This window comes from Puntigrus tetrazona, chromosome 18, assembly GCF_018831695.1.
Source record: "Puntigrus tetrazona isolate hp1 chromosome 18, ASM1883169v1, whole genome shotgun sequence".
In the NCBI taxonomy this organism is placed as follows: Eukaryota; Metazoa; Chordata; class Actinopteri; order Cypriniformes; family Cyprinidae; genus Puntigrus; species Puntigrus tetrazona.
The window spans coordinates 8,990,395-9,010,355 of record NC_056716.1 but is presented as its reverse complement, the minus strand read 5'-3'; the positions used below and the strand labels follow the sequence as shown (position 1 = coordinate 9,010,355).

Below are 19,961 nucleotides of genomic sequence, written 5' to 3'. Positions count from 1 at the left end.
GTGTAACTCACGACACTCTGGCAGCATGCATTTCTCCATCTGTTCCAACTCCTCGTTGCATTCTCCCAACTCTGCAGGTGATTTGAGCATACGCTGACGAGTCCGCGTGCCTTTACCACACGTCACACTGCAATCGCTCCAGTCCGACCACAGGGACAGTAAACATGGGATTGTATCTATACACACAAAAAAATCATAATCATAACACTGAAACTGCAGGCATATGGGTTCTGTATGAATATGGTAATGTGGCATAGTTCGTGAGAATATGTTTTGATGGCATGCATATGAATTTGTGTGTGAACAATAAAAATGTAAGTGTATGTGAGTGTATTTTATACTAATACATATGAATGTGCATATATATATATATATATATATATATATATATATATATATATATATATATATATATGCACATTATATATGTAGGAATCTATTAATGTGCATGTGTGTGAATATAACATATGAATGTGCATATATTATGTGTGTCATACATGCAGTGTTTGCACTTACGGCATTCTGGCATCATACACTTCTCCACTTCCACCACCTCAGCCCCACAAATGGAGCCGTCAGACGGGGGCATTTTCACCATCCGTTCCCGTCTTTTCATGCCAAGCCCACAGGTGGCACTGCATGTATCCCATTCACCCCATTCAGTAACCAAGCAACTGCTCGGAGCTACACCAGCGGAAACAAATACACATTATTGGAGCACAGAATTCTGTCAAAAGATCATCTGTCGTCAAAAAAAACAGCTCAAGTTTTTTATTCAAAAATCATGAATTATTTGACTGGCTAGTTGTTTTTATTATTTTATTTTGATTTATTTCCTTCAAGTAATATAAACAATGGATATAAATTGTCATAAACCATTTGCATGAATGAAGATGTTAGCAGAAAACCCAGTGCCGTACATTATGTACAAATACAGGAAAATTCTACCTACTCAACATAATAAAAATGTGCCAGGGTCACATATTGAGCTTGTGTTTTAGCGCGATTCAGTGGACATTTCTCTTTGAAACTGGCGGAACGCGCAGTAAGGTACATAAAACAGAGTTGGAAAAATTAGACTGACATTATATATCCCTTACAGCGCAACTGGCAATTAAAAAAATATATTTATTATTAACTTAGTTATTAACTTTTGATAAATTGATAATATTATGGCTGTAAACATCTGCTATGAACTCGTTAAAGTCAACAGGTAGATAATACTCACAGCAGTCCTCGTTGACAGTGCATGGCTCTGTCTCTTCAGTGGGATGAGTGCAGGCAAATCCATCATCAGGAAACTGCTTTACATAGCGCGTTCCCTAGAACGCACGCCTGCACCGCATGACATACTGCACGGTGACCATGTGATCCATTCTGACATCATGCACGTGGAAGCATCTGCAAAAGTCAAAGTCACTTTGTCATTCAAGTTCTTGTTCAAAAGTCTTTCAACGTTCAACCACCAGCTCTGCTGGAAAATATAGAAAGGTACAGATAAAATCTGTATTCATAGATGTTTTGGAACAGCGGTTCCCAATTATTTTACTGAGGGGCTCCAGGAACATAGACATATATAGACAGCCCACTGGACAGCTCCAGGCACGTAGATGCGGCCGCCATCTTGGAACGGTGAACTTGATGTCATTCATCATACTGTAGGTTCACACAGAGCCACAGAGTATTCAGTGATTACTAAGATAAATGACATCAAGTCAAGGCCGCTACAATATGACGGACGGCTTGTGCGTCATGTTCCATAGAAACAGTCGCTAATGAGGCATCTATATATGGTTGGGAATCACTGTTTTGTACCAATTGGTACGTATTTTACAAGGTGGCTAATTTGTACAATTCGTATGACCTTACTCATATGATTTTGTACTATTTTTAGGTATTAGGTTTAGGTTTACAAATTTCTATTAATTATCAACAAAATAAAATACCTATGATATAGCAAAAATCTTATGATTTGTATAAGTGATGCTGCATTTGTATCAATTTGGATATTTTTTTTTAATATGAATTGCTATAAGATCAGGCTGGGTAGCTGGGTTACCAGGGCCTGGCAAAGATAAATTGGCCAAATGGCTCTACTAGAACAATTACATCATAAAAGTGAACATGCTGATTATTACATGCTGGTCCAAGCTGGTTTAGGCCCCTCTGGAGCGTGGCATAGTTGGCTAAATGTTTTAGTCGAGAGTCCTACTACAACAATCACATCATAATATCACTGAACATGGTAGCTGGTTTATTAAGGGCTAATCGCTGTTTTGAAATACAGACACCACCTTGAAAATTTACCAGCAGTATAGTTTTCTAAACTACTTTAAATATCCTACTATGCATTCATAAAAAAATGCTTACTCTGCTGTAAAGCTTAATTAAGAACATTAACCTGCTCTGCATGCAATAATATACAATGCTGCTATAAATTTCTAATATTATTTAATCAGTTATAGTCGGATGGGCAAGAGGAAACTGTTATGGTGCAAAGCCTGGACTTCCCTCTTCTCTCAAATTACTGGCATTTGTTCTGCTTGATAAAATGTGGCTTATTAAATCGTTAATAAAACCTTGAGTAAATACGACATCCTGGAGGCCATCTCTACATCATCTCCATTACGTGATAATCAATTTATAAATGTAAACAACACCTCATTAAACACTAAGGAAAAAACACCTGTCCATTCACTAATGTGTGGTTTTATTCGTATCTAACTTTATTTGAATTATTAAAGATGCTAAAGCATTATTTTTATTTGCTATGTTACCCCCCACACATGCTGTACATGCTTGCTCATCCTATGCATCAACATTTTGTTCTATTAGCAATAATACGCATGCACTATGAATTTTTATCGATTTACAAACTCTATGCAGAAGATGCTTTGACCTTTTAACATCTCCGAGTGGAAATCAATAGAACTGCCTGTAGAGAAGTAAGATGCAACCTTACGCAAGAATGATGTAAAGATTCTGTCACCTGATAAAAAGTCTAGTTAACATTAGTTTAGGGCATTTTTTAAAAAGTTCCTTGGTCGAGGCAGGGTGCCCCAAGATGTCTGATCAATAAAGCTCCTGGTGTGCTAAAAAATGGTGAGTAAAGGTTAGCTCACAATAAAATTCTGTGCCCTTGCAGGATGTTAGGTTAAATTCTTAGACCTATTATAAACAAGCTGATCGTAAAAAGAAAAGAAGGAAAGAAAGAAAGAAATGTATTAATCAGCATGCTACTGGAAAAATTAGTCAAATAAAATTAAATATAATTTAGAGTCTTGGCAATGACAAATTGTATTGCTGTAACAAACACAATATATATATATATATATATATGCAATACTTCAGAGACATGTATCTACTCAACTGTTCTCCATATATATATATATATATATATATATATATATATATATATATATATATATATATATATATATATATATATACACACATTTTTTTAAGCTTATAGTATGTTATTTATTTATTTATTTGCTTATATATTGCCCATAGACTCTAACCAGACCTGTGAACATAGTTTAATCATTTAAAAAGCTTATAAACCTTTTTATAAACGTCATTATCTTTTCTGACCATAAGGTGGCACCGGCCCATGTTTTAAATAAATACTTTAAATAAATAAACAAACAAACAAACAAACAAGACAGGATGTAGAAAAGACATCTATTTGATGTGCAGAGATCAACACAAAAAAACAGTGCAAGAACAAATTTAGTTTTTAAAATCCGAAAACAAGTCATTTTGAAGACTGAAAAAAAAAGCATAGACCCCTGCATATTTGTCAGTGCATCCTATCCTGCTGTTTTAACACTTGCTGTGTAGACTGCCTCTTAATAGGCAGCTGTTTCGCAACATTTTAAACTATGGGATAATATGAATATGATTAACAAAACCTCCATGTTTCGTTCCATATAGCAGCTAAAATCCTGATTTTGTGCGTGTTTGATTCTGACCCTCATCACTGCAGCCGGGTCCCATGCAGGGCTCAAAGTCTTGAGTATGTGGACAGGGCACGCTGAGATCCAGCTGTGCCTTCAGCATCCTCTGCCTCATCCTCTTCCCCTTCTCACACGTCGAGGAGCTGCACGCAGACCACGGAGACCAGTTGGAGTAGATACATGTCTCTGGAGTATCATCTGACAAAACACAAAAAAGAAGTTTGAGGATGAAAGGCCTCATAATAAGAACATTTTTGTCTGCAAGCATTATGGAAACTCATAAAGGGAGTGCCCACAAGACAGAAAAATCACTACTGGGATCTTTTTTGTTATTGTTATTGTTTCAAATAAACATCAGTAAAATTAAATAAAGGGTAAAGAGCAACTTTTGGTTTAAAAAGTGCTTAAAGATATGAACCCTTTTACATTAAAATCTAATTCAAGACCAGATCATCTGCAAAATGTAATGAGCTCTGCTTTAATATATGCAAAAAAATGTTTTGTTACTGTTACAACTTCCTTGAGGAATCTGAAGAGTGATGGGTGCTAATAGAATATCAGGATTCAAACAGAATATCAGAATTCCAATTCAGTACAAAATGTTCAATACAATACAATCTAAATCAGAAAATAAACAAACATATTGCAGTTATTTTGTATTCTTGTATGAAACATTTCTGGTATCTCTAAAAGAATTTTGTAAGAAACATCAGAGACCAAGATTACAGTAAAAGAGCATTTCATTAAGTCTCATGAGCTACGAAACGTTCTGTTTTTCTATCTTAAATGTTCTATCATACAAATGGGATTCTTCATCTAACAACATTTGGAAGAACATGAAGAACAAAAACTAGTGATTAAATTAAATGCACATTAAATTTAAATCCATCGTTTGAAATGGAATGGTGTACTTTCAAATTTTAGATTGAACACCAGAGACAAATCTGTTCTCGTGTTTTAGTCTCCTGAGTCTATCGTAACCTCTCTAGAATACAATTTACTCTTGGTTGGACTGGAGGAGTTTAGGATATTGAATAGTTAAAAGTCTCATTCTCTCTCTCTCTTTCTCTGTCTCTCTCAAGGTTGACTTTGATGAAAAGATAAAGAGATGCAAACCTTCTTCTTTTTCCTCCTGGGCAATGTCAGCCACAATGTCGTCCACATTATCAGGCACAATGTTGCACTGCTCACCCTGCAGACATCAGAAAACAACTCAAACTTCCAAACAGACTTTAAATGACGTCCCTCATTTAATATTTTCTCCTTCCACACAGTGATGGGATTTGATTCACTATTACCATTTGATTGAAAACGGCAAAAACCTGATACGGGTTGTACTTTTTCTCCCTGTTCCTACTAATTCTTATACAGTAATCTAAGTCTCTCTCAGCCGAGGATGCATGACTCTCGATACTTTCAGGGCACTGTTGTGACATGCTGGGTTCATAAATATGTATAATCTGTTGTTGTCAAGTTATTTTAGTTTTCAGTTTGTAGACTTTTATGACATGAATAATGCAAAGCTGTTTTACACAATAATAAAAGCTGAGAACATTTTCTTTTGAAATGGATTTTTTAAAAAGACAAGCAAAGAAACAGACCTTGCGAGCAATTCTCTCTACGACAACTCTGGCCACGGGAGTGATCGCGCCACCCTCTGGGTCATAGAAAGGGCTCTGTGGATGGTCCAAACTCGTGAGGGGACGAATTTTCTCCTGAGGTGCTGTAGGCTTGTTGGGAGACTACGGCACAGCAAAATCAACCAGTTGACCAAAAGTCATTAACTGTTTCTTACACAAAACACGCGATGTTCAAGCCGCTCATGAAATGAAAGTAAAAGGAGACACGAAAAACATTCATTTTTCCGTAAGCTTTTTCACTGTAGGTGAAACAAATATGTTTAAATAGCCACGGGGCATTCGCTTATTTTATATTTGAACTAATAAATGCTACAGAAGTGCAATTTCTATGCGGTTAGTCCATGTTTTTACAGCTTAAAATCACCTCACACAAAGAGATCACCTTAGCAAGCTTTAGGTTTCCGAAAAGAGAGTGTAGTTCCACAGAAGCAAGGTCGCTGAAAGAGGTTGAATGTAACTTGCACAGCCAGGGGAGCAATACAAATTATATACACAGACCCTCTCCTCAATGAAATGTGGAAAAATTAAAGTTAGAAATCAAAGGCTGTCTTAGGACCAGACACTGTTACAGGCAGGCACCGGGTTTATTTGCATCTTGAGCTGATCCATCAACAGCATGCGAGAATAGTCGGGATGAATGAAAAAAAGAATGAATACATATACATACATACATACATACACAGATACATTTTCTTAACCCAGGATATTCCTGTAACCACCCAGCCACAAGTAAAAATATTCACCTCTCAGTATGTAAATGAAAAACAAACAAACAAGCTAAATAATTAATGAAGTGAAACAAATGTTGAGACACGCCAGTAGGTGGCAGAATCAAGCTATGGTCATGACTGTATGGTCAAATTAAATCATACTTCTTTTTGTATCTCTCTCTCTTTCTTCGTGTTTTTATTTTGTTCTGTTATTAACACAGAGAATTCATTTAGCGGATTTTGCTTTGAGCAAATGCGTGACAGTCACAACCCTATATTATCCAAAGACCTCAAGTACTTCACATCACATCTTCTCAAGTTCATTCCAGCTTTCATGCAAGAAAAAATGGGACGTGGTTGAACTGCTCACTTAAACTCACCCACCAATCTTGTCATTAGAGATGACAAATTCTATATAAAAACTGCTAAAAAAAGGTGACGTTTGAGTCATGAGTGCTCACCTCATAAGTGACCCCGCTGTCTGTCCCCGCATCCCATGGAATGAGGTCCTGAACCACCTTCTGGACCCAGCCACACTCTCTGGTGCAGAGGTCCTCTGATGACAGACCCACGTTCCAGTCAGGACTGGGACCCAGCATGGTCAGAAAGGACATCAGGTGCCGCGTGCGGTCCACTGAGAACTCCGCTGAAGGAGCAGCTCGACTGCAGGTAAGAAAAAGAAATCGGGTGCATTCGTAATATAGCATGTGTCACATTCTTACAAAAAAAAGCTACAAGAAAAGAAAAAAAATGAAACAAAAACAAAATATGTTTGTTTGAATAAGATTTATTACCTGTATGTTTTAGTATATTATTTTAAAAACAATAAAATAAAATTCATAATAAATTACATAATATTAATCAATAACTATCGATAATCATTAATTTATAACTAATAACTAATATAATAGCTAATAATTAAAACAAATATAAAGTTGGTTTATATATATATATATATATATATATATATATATATATATATATATATATATATATATATATATATATATTTTTTATATATATATATATATTTTTTTTTTTTTAATAATTATAAAAAGCTTTAAATAGGATTTTTATTCCATATCAAACTGAAAATTTGAAAACACACTGAAATTTCATAATTATTGTTACCAATTTCAATATTGCAAAAGATAAGATATTTGAAGTTATTTTAAGAGTAAAAATAAGCTTGCTGAAGACAAGTAAACAGTCACAATTAGGCTACAATGGAACAAAGATAATAAGAAATCGACCTACTTGAAAGCACTGAAAAATATTAGGCTATATTTTATAAAGAAAATTTTAGACACAAATAATTATATTTATGAGGATACTCACAATAAGGAGCTAAAAGTTTATTCAGTTAATGTGCATGGTCCACTCATTGTTCCAACAACTTCCACTCCATCCTCAGCTTTAGTAAAATAACTTAAAACCTGGGGATTTGACTAGCATGTTTTTTTTTTCCGGTTCATTGTATTTGGCATTTTTATTTTTTGAGCCCTCTCTCTCAGAATTACTTTTTATTTATCGATTACTGTTCTTTGTGAGACCATTTCCAGATTACTCCAGAGTGAAGCTTAGAGAGGGGGTGAATGCAGGGCAGTGAAGGGCAGTGAAGACCAAGGAGAATCCAGAGGAACTGTAGAACAGAAGAAAGAAGAACCAGAGTAGAGACCAGAGCAGAGCTGATGTGGAGCCAATGAGACTGAGAACCAAGGTGAAGCCAGGGGAATGGAAAACCCAGGTGGAACTGGAGGACTGGAGACTCAAGACAAAGCTCGAAAGACTGGAGTCAAGAGACTGACATATTAAGTTGAGCAAAGGGAAAGAGGGACCTGATGAAACCAGGGGATCAGAGAACCTTGGCTGAGGTAACAATCTCAGAGAAGTGGTTTTGGCAGACCAGAAAGCTATAATTGAGTTGGTAAAGCCAGATCCTGGATGAGAAGGCTTTCATGCTGGATAGAACCAGTGGATGGGGAAGATTAGGATTCTGGATAAAACCAGAGAGTAGAAATGTCAGATCAAAACAGAAATGGTTTGAGGGGGTTGTATTATGACGAATATTCGTTTTAGGGAGAACATATCGTGACTGATTCTTCTATGATGAACTGAACAATGTGTGCTGTGTCAGACAATGCTTCCTTCAAGGGCCATTGGTCCTTGAAGGAACGGCTGTCCAGGATGTCAAGCTGAATTGGTTTGCTGTTAGATTCATATTTTGGTCGTTTTTGTACATAGTGAGTCAAAAAGACTAAATCCAAAACAAAAGGAAGACTATGATGCACGGAAAAGCAAATACACACTTTTTTAAAATGTAATTGAATTCAAGAACTTACAAATAATAAATAAATAAATAAAAAACTAAGAAAACATCAACAGTATGTGACAGTATTAATGTACTTGGAGTTGGAGTCACACTGATCACTTTTTTCTTCAGGAAGAACTTATAAGAACTTATATCCCTGATATAATGTTAAGTATTACATGGCTACTAGTAAATAAGCAAGTTAGTACTGTAAGTAAATGAGTAAATTAATAAATAAACAAACTAGCATGAGCTAGCTCTATTTTAATCTTTTTAAAAACATTCTTTATATATACAAACAATAACAAGAAGACTACAATGATCACGCCAGTAACATGTCTGTCTGCAGGTCTCTGTAACCCCTATTTCTCTCCATTTCAGACATGCATCTTTCCTTTGTATTTGCTCAATATGGCTGTCAGAGATAAAGTCAACCCCTCTGAGAGTTTTCTGTTAAAAGAGAGATGCATAGCAAGCTCACGCAGTGGGGTGGACCACCAGGTAGGTGTTCTCAGTCGGCAGGATTATGTCGAACATTCGTTGCACATGCTGTAGAGGTTAGTGGGATTTTATTATGTATTCTGGGGATGATCTGGTCACTAGCTCCCATTTAACTGTTGCAGATGCAATGAACGTATTTATGCATCTGTGAATGTATCTTTCAAGCAATAAAAGCTTGAAATCAAATATGTTGATATGCTGACAAATTAATTATTGGGGCAAGCGAGTAGATGAGAAACGACCTTACAAAAATTTATTTTATCACTACATTATATAATCATTAATTTGCTAATTTTGTAATGTGTTTAAAATATTTTTGCAACATTTTTTAAAATCTGTTTATTAAGGTCTTGATGATAGCGTATGTGTTTATATGATCTGCATGTTTTCTGAATATACATATTCCTCATTCTTTTCCATGAATTAAATAATAAGTAAGATTAAGCTTGATGTGCTTTGAAATCATAAGCGGTGATCTTAAGATAGCGCTGCACATCTGAAATACATAATTTTAACTGACAAGCACACACGTATGTATGATAACAACTGCAAAAGTCAGCATGAATTTGTATCATTATTACAAAACAAGACAGCAAAATCTGTCATGAAGCAATATATCCCTTAAGGAAAATGAAATCATCCAACTCTACCCTTAAAAAGAGACAGACACACGCAAACACGTACTTTAACAAATCATTCAGCTAATTAAAGACTCTGCTTTCATTGACAACCTATTATTTTACTGTCTGCCTGTCAGCGCACTGCTAATCAACTCAAGTCGAGCTTTTCAAGGTTTCTGGAAAGTTCCAACAGCAGAGTACGCATTAGCTGCTATTCTAAATATATAGCTACCGAGCAACAGACCTGCAGAGAAGATGAGAAGACAACAAAAGGAGAGAGAGAGAGAGAGAGAGAGAGAGATAAGGAAAGAACATGCAACCCATTTAGGCTTTTGGACATGAACTGCTGTTATAAAGCCAAATGATAACATCTGTTTTATTATGCAGTGTGAGGAAAGACATTTATAGCTCTGGTCTCAAGCACTTCAAGCACTTCTTGCCTCATACTGAGCATTTCATGACACTCTGAGTCAATTCAAAAGCAATTTCCTGTCTACTCTCAAGTCCTAATTCACCCAAATATACCCGATGAGGTGAATAAAGCATTATAAATTTGAAATTATTTGTGCTTGAGTGATTCTCTGGGCATTGATCAATTTGGATCACTTAAATGTTAAATAAAGAGAAAGCAGAGCACTCTAAGCACATAACTGTTTTTACATCAAACACAGTTGTTGCTGTCTTGGGAGAAAGAGGCAATACTCAGTGTTGTAAAGAGCTTAAGTACTCTCTATAGGAGGAAAAAAAAAATATCTTGTTTTTTGTTGAGATATTATTCAACAGAGAAAATTATATAAAACCTGCACACAAACTACATGACAGTTACTTACACATTAAGGGGCTGCCAGGCCGGCCATTGGGCCTTCATCTTTATGACGGTCAAGACCTCATCACCCTGTGTGATAAAACACAGAAAAGTAAATAAATTTAATAATAATATATATATATATATATATATATATATATATATATATATATATATATATATACATACAGTGCATCTCAATAAATTTGAATGTTATGGAAAAGTTCATTTGTTTCAGTAACTCCAATTGTGAAACTTGTATTAAATAAATTCAACACACACAGACTGAAGTAGCTGAAGTCTTTGATTTTTTAATTGTGATGTTTTAGGTTCACATTTAACAAAAACACAAAGAATGCTTCATAAGACCTACAGAAAATATGGAATTAAGTAAATTGTTGGCCATCGGTAAACGTATGTTTATTTACTGTACGCGTATTCATTACTTGGGAGGGGCTCATTTTGCTTTAATTACTGCCTCAATCCAGTGTGGATTTTAGGTGATCAGTTTGTAGTACTGATGAGGTGGTATGGAAGCCCTGGTTTCAGATCGTCAGATTCTGTATGGGCTTCAGGTCTGGTGAGTTTGCTGACCAGTCAAGCACACCAACACCATGGTCATTTAACCAATTTTGGTGCTTTTGGCAGTGTGGGCAGGTCCTGCTGGAAAATTAAATCAGCATCTTTAAAAATGTACCAACACCAGCAATGCACCCCAAAATCATCACAGACTGTGGAAACTTAACACTGGACTTCATGCAAACTGGGCTATGAGCCTCTTCACCCTTCCTCCAGACACTAGGACCTTGGTTTCCAAATGAAATACAAAACTTGACCTCATCTGAAAAGAGGACTTTAGACCACTGGGCAGCAGTCCAGTTCTTCTTCTTAGCCCAGGTAAGACGCTTCTGATGTTGTCTGTGGTTTAGGGGCTTAACAAGAGGAATATGACAATCGTAGCCAAATTCCTGGTGGCTCTTGATGCCTTTATTGAGGCAAAAGTCGCATTTGATAGTCAATAGAATTTGACCGTAAAATAAAGTGTTTTCTTCCAAAAATGACCAAATTAACAAATTTTACATTGTAACTTTAACCAAGAAACATTCTCTGAAAACAAGTCAGCTGATCAGTTTTGCTCTTTATCTTTTTTTTTTAACAACAATATTTTTCCAGCATTTCTCTCTTTCTCTTAACGCATCCCTCCATTTGTCTTTGATAGGAAGTGATAAATGAAGCTTCCTTTCTTCCTGCTGATGGAGTGATCGCATCAGAGTCTCATAAAAGCTGTATAAATATTTCATCAATGGCTTGCGTGTGCACAGGCCAGCAGTGTGTGTGTGTGTGTGTGTGTGTGTGCAAAAACTCTGTCCCACTCGAGCCATATCAGGAGTTCATGGGAAGGGCATCACTAAAGACTGTCAAGGGAATCGTCTCGGGTTACTTGACTGTAACCCTGTTCCCTGAAAAAGCGGAACGAGATGCTGCGCTGAATGCGCTAATGAGAACGTCTTTTGTTCGACCGGTTGTTGAAGCACGTGTGTCAAACACGCCAAAGTTTGGCTTATATAACCTCGGTCAGGTGACGTCCTACCTGATCATGAACACCTGGAGGTTATAAATAGATGTGACGCGGAAACATCCTCAGGTCAAATTTTTGTCTGAAAGGACGTCCAGTCACGCCCACAGTGCGGCATTGAGCGCAGCATCTCGTTCCCCGCTTTTTCAGGGAACAGGGTTACAGTCAAGTAACCCGAGACGTTCCCTTTCAAAAGCTACTCTCGATGCTGCGCTGAATGCGCTAATGGGAACGAGAATACCAACGCCGCCGCACTAGGAGTGTCTGGACCCCAGCGTTGTGTAGTGTGTGCGCGCAACACTGAAGAGGTCTCAGACATTACTCTGGGATGTCGACTCAAGGACATGCGAGCCCGGAGTAGCATGGACATCCAAACTATAAAATCTAACAAATGTGTGCGGAGAGGACCAACCTGCCGCATCACAGACTTGCTGCAAGGGCGCGCCTTTGCTAAAGCCATCGACGATGCAACCCCTCTGGTTGAATGAGCTCCTAACTCCTAGAGGCGAAGTTTGACCACGCGCCTCATAGGCTAGGGCAATAGCATCTCTCACCCAGTGTGACATAGTCTGTCTAGTGGCAGCCGCCCGGTTGCAGCCACCATAGCATCTGAAAAAGCTGCTCTGACTTACGCCACTGGCTAGTGCGGTGGGCGTAGATCTGGAGAGCACGTACTGGACACAGTAAGTGAAGTTTCTCCTGCTCCGGTGTCATGAATGGCGGAGAGCAGAAGGCTTCAAGGATGACCGGTTTATAGTCGAGAATGGAACTTTCGGAAGATAACTAGGGTGAGGATGCAAAATAGCTTTTACCAGCCCAGGGGCAAAATCTAGGCAGGATGGCGAGACTGACAGAGCCTGCAAATCCCCAATTCTCTTCAGAGAAGTAATAGCTGTTAGAAAAACCATCTTTAGGGTCAGAAACCTGACAGGCGCTGACTCTAGTGGTTCGAAAGGGTGTCCACCAAGCCTTCAAGCACTATAGCTAGATCCCATGAAGGAACTGTCGCCCTACTGGGCGGCCTCAACCTCTTAGCTCCTCGAATGAAGCGAACAACTAGAGGGTGTTTCCCTACGGAAGCCCCTTCAATCAGAGCATGGCAAGCCGAAATGGCGGCCACGTAAGTTCTGAGAGTATTAGGATGTGTGCCTGAGGACATTTTCTCTTGCAGAAACTCTAGCACTGAAACAATCTGGCAGTAAACTGGGTCTGCATGGTGTGTTGTACACCAACTTTCGAAGATGCGCCATTTCATGGCATATGTTCTTCTAGTGGAGGGAGCCCTAGCACTAAGAATAGTCTCTATTACATTGGCTGAAAGGCCAGCATCACTTAGTTGGTCCCTCTCAGGGCCAGGCGTGAAGATTCCAGAGCTCGGGACGGGGATGAAATATTGTCCCCTGTGCCTGAGAGAGAAGGTCCCTCCTCACGGAATCGCCCACGGCGAGCCGTCGAGGAGAGATATTAGATCTGAGAACCATATTCTGGTTGGCCAACGGGGCGCTATGAGTAAGAGGCGAGACCCCTGTTGACGGACCTTGGCTAGGACTCCGGGGAGCAGAGCAATCGGAGGAAATGCGTAAAGACGCATTCTGGGCCACACATGGGCCATCGCGTCCAGACCCAGGGAGCTGGATGAGTCAGAGAGAAGTAGAGGGACATTGTGCTGTCTCCTGTGAAGCAAAGAGGTCCACCTCTGCTTCAGTAAAACCTTTCCCAGATTTGACTGACTACTTGGGGTGGAGTTTCCATTCCCCATGTGTCACAGCTTGTCTGGACAGCAAGTCTGCTCCCTGTTCATGTGACCGGGAATATAAATCGCCCTGAGGACAGGAACTTGTCCTGCGCCCAAAGCAGAACCTGCTGCTGCTAGCTCGTTCAAGCGGCGCGACCGCAGTCCGCCCTGGCGATTTATGTAAGAGACTACTGCTGTGTTGTCCACCCGCACTAGGACATGGTAGCCTCTCAACTGCTGGAGGAAGTATTTCAGGGCCAGAAATACAGCCTTCATTTCGAGGCAATTGATGTGCCATTCGAGAAGATGACCTCTCCAGATCCCTTGGGCTGGGCGGCCATCTAAGACCGCTCCCCAACCCGTGAGGGATCGTCTGTCGTTAGCATCTTGCGGCGACAACACGGACCTAGAGTGGGACCCAAGGTCAGAAACCGGGTCTGAACCACATAGATAGGTGCACGAAGCCCTCGACGCGTAACCCTTATTTGCCTCTGGGATTGGCCCTTGGATGAAATCCCCTGGCTCTGAGCCACAACTGAAACGATCTCATGTGCAGGAGGCCCAAAGGTATCACTGTGGAAGCAGCTGCCATGAGACCTAGAACTCTCTGAAAGTGATGAAGAGTGACTTTCTGGCCTAGCTTGATGCTCTTTAGGGTGGTCAGAATGGAATCGAGGCGTGCAGGAGACAGCTGTGCCTGCATTGTGGTCGAATCCCATCGACCCCCAAATATGTTGTCCTCTGAACAGGGGAGAGAACGCTTTTCTTGGCGTTGAGTCTCAACCCCAGCGATCCGAGATGAGCTAGGGCGACATCCCGATGTCGAAGTGCAAGCTCTTGAGACTGAGCCAGAATCAGCCAGTCGTCTATGTAATTTAGAATGCGGATGCCCTGGAGTCGTAAAGGAGCCAAAGCTGCATCCATGCATTTTGTGTATGTGCGGGGTGACAATGCTAGGCCGAAAGGAAGAACCCGATACTGGTAAGCTTCGCCCCAAAGCGAACCTCAGGAACTTCCTGTGTTGTGGCAATATTTCTATGTGAAAATATCGTCCTTTAGATCGATTGTCACAAACCAATCGCCGGTTGGATTTGAGAAACAATCATTTTTATTGTTAACATCTTGAACTTGTATGTTCTGAGGTGATGGTTCAATCCTCGAAGATCTAAAATCGGACGCAGCCCCCCATCTTTCTTGGGAACGAGAAAATACCGGCTGTAATAGCCTGACTGTCTGTCTGGTAGAGGAACACGTTCTATGGCCCCTTTGTCCAGCAGAGTTTGCAACTCCTGTATCAACAAATGCGCTCGTTCGGTTTCATGGAAGTGAAAATCACGCCGTTGAAACGCGGAGGACGATATGCGAACTGAATCCTGTAGCCTCTTTCTATGGTCTTTTGGACCCATGGGGAGATATTTGGCAGAAGCTTCCACGCTGCCAGCTTCTCTGAAAGGGGCACTAATTTTGACACTTCGTTTTGTTGGGGTTGTTAGATGTTCGGCGTCCTGAAACGTGGCAGGAGGCGACCGAACATCCAACGCTTCGTTGAAACCGTTGCTCCCGAAACACCAGTGGCGGCGGAGATTGAACAATGGCTTCCTGAGGGTGCCGGGAGGAGCATTTATTCTCTGTTGGAATTTTTCGCGCCTCTCCCGGAGCACTTTCACGGTGCTGAGTGCACCAGCATCAGGACTTCTTCTTTGCGGAGATTATGCTCCGCAGGTCCGGTCTCCTTGAGGCGGACTGTGAGCGCGCGAGCCGCACCCCAGTCTCTACGAGGGGGTGCTCGGCTCGCCACACTGTCCCTCTGTGCCTCACGCCTCAAAGGAACCGGACCTGGTCGGGACCGGGTGGCCGACGGTCCCGACTCTTGAGCACGGCGGGAAGAAACCTCACGAACGCTTCCTCATGGCGTTTCGCCTCCCGAAACCTAGTGGCGGCGGCATTAACTGAGTCGCCAAATAGGCCGGAAGGCGAGACAGGGGCATCAAGGAGGATGGCGCGGTCTTTGTCCTTGATGCCCGTGAGGTTGAGCCACAGATGTCTCTCCGTGGACACCATAGCAGCCATAGAACGGCCGATGGCACGGGCCGTCTGCTTGGTCGCACGGAGAGACAGATCTGTGGCTCGGCGCAGCTCTAAAAACGCCTCTTCATCTATGGACCCGCCTGTGCTCAAGTCCTTCAGCAGATCAGCCTGGTACGCCTGCAGGACCGCCATGGTGTGCAGGAAGCACCAGCCTGACCCGCTGCCTGAAAAGCTTTCCCCACCAGCGAAGATGTCATACGGCACGGCTTGGTGGGGAGGGTCGGTCTTTTAGGGACGATGAAGTCCCAGGGAGAGATAGCCATGGCGTCTCTTCCACCTGGGGCATCATCGAGTAGCCCGATGCCTTCGCATCCACGATAGTCGAATAAATCGGCGTCGATGGCACGAACCACGGGACGAATACGGCTTACTCCACGAGCGCACCAACTCCTCGTGGAGATCGTCAAAGAAGGGGAGAGACCGTCGCTGAGGCCCTCTCCCGGCCACCCGACAGAAATCTGTCGTCTAGTTTCGAGCGCTTGGGGTTCTCTCGCTCCTGGGGCCAGTCTAGATGTAATCTTTCGACTGCATGAGTTACCACCTCGAGTAGCTCCTCGTACGCGCTTTATTGTCGCGGGAGGAGCGCTCTGTGGTGGCACTTTCTGCTTCCCCAGAAGCAAGAGATGAAGTCTCCTCGGTCCGTTCAGAAGAAGCGCTGGGGCGCGATAGAGAAACGGACGCGAGGGAGCTGCGCGATCCGGCGAGCGCGCGAGAAAGGGGCTGGTCCGTCTCACGCGGCTCAGCCGGATCGGCACGCGATCCACTCGGTCCTCCTTTAAAAAAGCGGCGAGCGCAAGCACCTTGATGGAAAACAGATCACAGTGCTCACACTCGCCCTCGAGCCCGAGGATCGCGTGCTCTTCCCCCAAGCACTCGAAACAAAAATTATGGTGATCGTCATCGGAGAGCTGCCTCTGGCACGGAGGCAAGCATCTCCTTTCTTGATGCGTCATATTATCTTTTTTTTTTTTTTTTTTTTTTTTCTCTTTATATATATTTTATATATATTTTTTCACACACACACACTCACACACAATGCGGTCCTTGAAGACAAAAGACCTGAGGATGTTTCCGCGTCACATCTATTTATAACCTCCAGGTGTTCATGATCAGGTGACGTCACCTGACCGAGGTTATATAAGCCAAACTTTGGCGTGTTTGACACACGTGCTTCAACAACTGGTCGAACAAAAGACGTTCTCATTAGCGCATTCAGCGCAGCATCGAGAGTAGCTTTTGAAAGGGAACAGGTATACTGCTAGGGTTAAAGGGCATATCATTCTTTATAATGCAGCAGCATGACACTTCGTTTCACACTTCGATCCTAACATGCAGTATTATTCCAGCTGTCTTACACACCAGTCTTATTCCCAGTTTCACAGAGAAGGCTTAAGCCTAGTCCTAGACTCAAATGTAAATCTGAGATGTTTCAACTGTAAGAAACTTGATCTGACTGATCTTAAAACATTGTTTTGTCTTAACATGCACACCGGTAATGCTGTTTTTTAAAAATTACTTAAATGTCCTAATTGAGCTATGGCCTATTCCTGAATTAGGCTAAGCCTCTAAAATTTTATCTTAACTTTAAAACGTAATCATACTGAATTTAGTTAACTTCAAAATGTAAAAATAGGCCGTAATAAGGTACTTTGAGGACTTTGGTCCTCTGTCACCATTCACACATTTTCTTATAATTCCAATCCCGCATTTCTTCTTCTCAGAACGCACAGTATGAAGATTACAAGAATATATAATAATGCAAGTTATTCTTTTACATGCATCTAAGGCAGAGAGTTACCACGGGCTGCTAGCACACTGAGAAACACACTGACTCTTTTTTCACAATTTTAAACTTGGAACCTTGAGGCTTTGACTTCAATAATGTCAAAAATACTCAAATATCGTTTGACTGATTTTACAGGATGAACTATAATTTTAATAGTGCATAATGACAAAACCAAATCCTAAGGGCAAGCGTAAAGACGACTCACTGAACACTCATTTATCTCTACATTAGATGCGGTATAGAAGGCATTTATGACAAAATTAGTTAGTGGCATAGATGTAACCGATAAGTTGCGCAATGTTGTTTTTAACTACTCTTGAGATAACGCACAAAATGAAATTCTATTTTTGGCTTCATTTTATACGCACTTAAATAGACAGAATAGTGCGGAACAACTGTAGCATTAGGTAAATGCGGGGGATGGTACACCACGTTACATTATGCACATTGTCAAATTAATGAGGTTGAAACCAGAAAGCAATGCATTTTTAATTAGTCTCTTCACAAGGTTTATTTGCTGTTTAGTCAAAGAGAAAATCTGATTATTAATTATGCAACAGAAAAGCAGAAGGACAGATAGGGGGAAAATAAAATAATTCTAAAATGTATATATGCATATTTGCATAAGTATGTGCATGTGCGTGTCTGTCTGTGTCTATCTGACTGTGTGTGTGTGTGTGTGTGTGTGTAATGTTATTGAAACTGCTATTGAGTTGTTAATGCTCATAAAGGCTGTACTTGATCGCAAATGCAGTAACAACAAAAGTACTGTAATTTATTGTTAACTTTTACTGTCTAATAATGTTTTTGCAACCCAAATCTTGGAAATGCTTAGATGTGTTATTTTGCAGTTGTTTTTTTTTGTATAAAATGAAAACCAAAAGACTTTCAAATCACATGAGCCAATATTTTATCCGCAACAGAACACAGAGAACATAACAAATGTTTAAAATGAGAAAGGAACACGGGGACAACAAAGCGCTGAAAAAGCAAGACATTTTGAAAAGATTTAACTGGGAGAACATCTAGCAGCTATCTGTGAAAGAGAGCATGAAAGATTGTGGAATACTTAATAACTCTCTCCCTTCCTGCCAGCGTTTTAGATGATTTTTACTTAAATCTGACAGGCTTCAAATAATATCCTGCTATGCGTATATGAACATATTATATATACCTGAGCCTCTGCTTTCAAACAAACAAACAACCAAACAATCACAAAAAAATATTTCATTCTATCTTTAGTTTTTAATTTTTACCTCCACTGTATCAAATTACTGCATTTTCAGGCAAAGTACATCCATATATCATATTCGTTCACCTGTAAATAACTATATGAATAATTAAAATTGGCTTAACAAACAGGCACAGTGTCACGTCTTTGGATTCTGTGTTGTTTTTATTTTCAAGTTCCATGTGTTCGGTGTGACCTATCTTTTTGTAATTCCTGTTTGTTTCAATTCAGTTTGTCCGATCACGTTGTTAATAGGATGGTCATGTTCTGTCTGTCCGCCTGCAGCAATATTGTTTATTTTGTGTGTAGAAGAATAAAAACAGTTTGTTATATTCTCATCTAGCGTTTCTCTCTACAACCGCACCGTGACACACACACGTTTACGCACACATGCACACATATACACCTTTCTTAGTGTAATACACCTAGAAGAGTGACTACCGTAAAAAATAGTCTTTTGGTCGGGGAAGCGTTGTCTCTTAATTGACGAGTTATCTTGTCAATGGTGGGAAATGAGTGAAAAGCAATGTGCAAAAAGTCAAATTGCAAAGGCTTTGCCAATCTCATCGTCTACGGTGAATAACATCATCAGAGAAACTATGCAAAATTCGATGTGTAAGGGAAAAGGCTGAAGACGAAACTGTATCAATCATCTGCATCGTTCTGTTTTTGACATTACTAAATGGATCAAGGAATGCCGTTCAAAATCCAGCATCTCTGATCGCATGAGTGCATACGTTATGGACAGCTTGCATGATTCGGAGTCTACTATGAATGCTGAACGGTATATGAAGGTTTTAGAGCAACATATGCTCCCCTCCATATATCTACATATTTCAGTGAAGTCCTTGAGTATGTCAGCAGGACAATGCAAAACCACATACTGCAGCAGAACTGGTCTGACTGCAGCTGGAAGCCTACATCGGGCAAGAATGGGACCAAATTCCAGCACCAAAACTCTGGAAAATTATAATCTTAGTGCCCAGAAAACTAAATGAA

General features: G+C 40.4%; 1 protein-coding gene across 1 annotated transcript; it reads right to left on the bottom strand.

The window, feature by feature from the left end:
• Nucleotides 1-1,306: 1,306 nt before the first annotated feature.
• LOC122362732 (spondin-1-like) lies at nt 1,307-11,007 on the bottom strand. Its single transcript, XM_043264299.1, has 7 exons — nt 10,993-11,007; nt 10,572-10,636; nt 6,771-6,972; nt 5,561-5,701; nt 5,076-5,151; nt 3,975-4,157; nt 1,307-1,401 (listed from the first exon to the last, which is right to left on the bottom strand). The coding sequence occupies exons 1-7, from the start codon at nt 11,005-11,007 to the stop codon at nt 1,307-1,309; spliced, it is 777 nt and encodes a 258-aa protein (XP_043120234.1).
• Nucleotides 11,008-19,961: the final 8,954 nt, after the last annotated feature.

Bases quoted from the DNA above. Each gene is read 5' to 3' on its own strand.
- LOC122362732 (XM_043264299.1), bottom strand. The intron at 6,973-10,571 runs GTAAGTAACTGT...TCTTACCTGCAG, and splicing joins GCCTGGCAGCCCCTTAATGT to TCGAGCTGCTCCTTCAGCGG. The intron at 5,702-6,770 runs GTGAGCACTCAT...GCTGTGCCGTAG, and splicing joins ACAGCGGGGTCACTTATGAG to TCTCCCAACAAGCCTACAGC.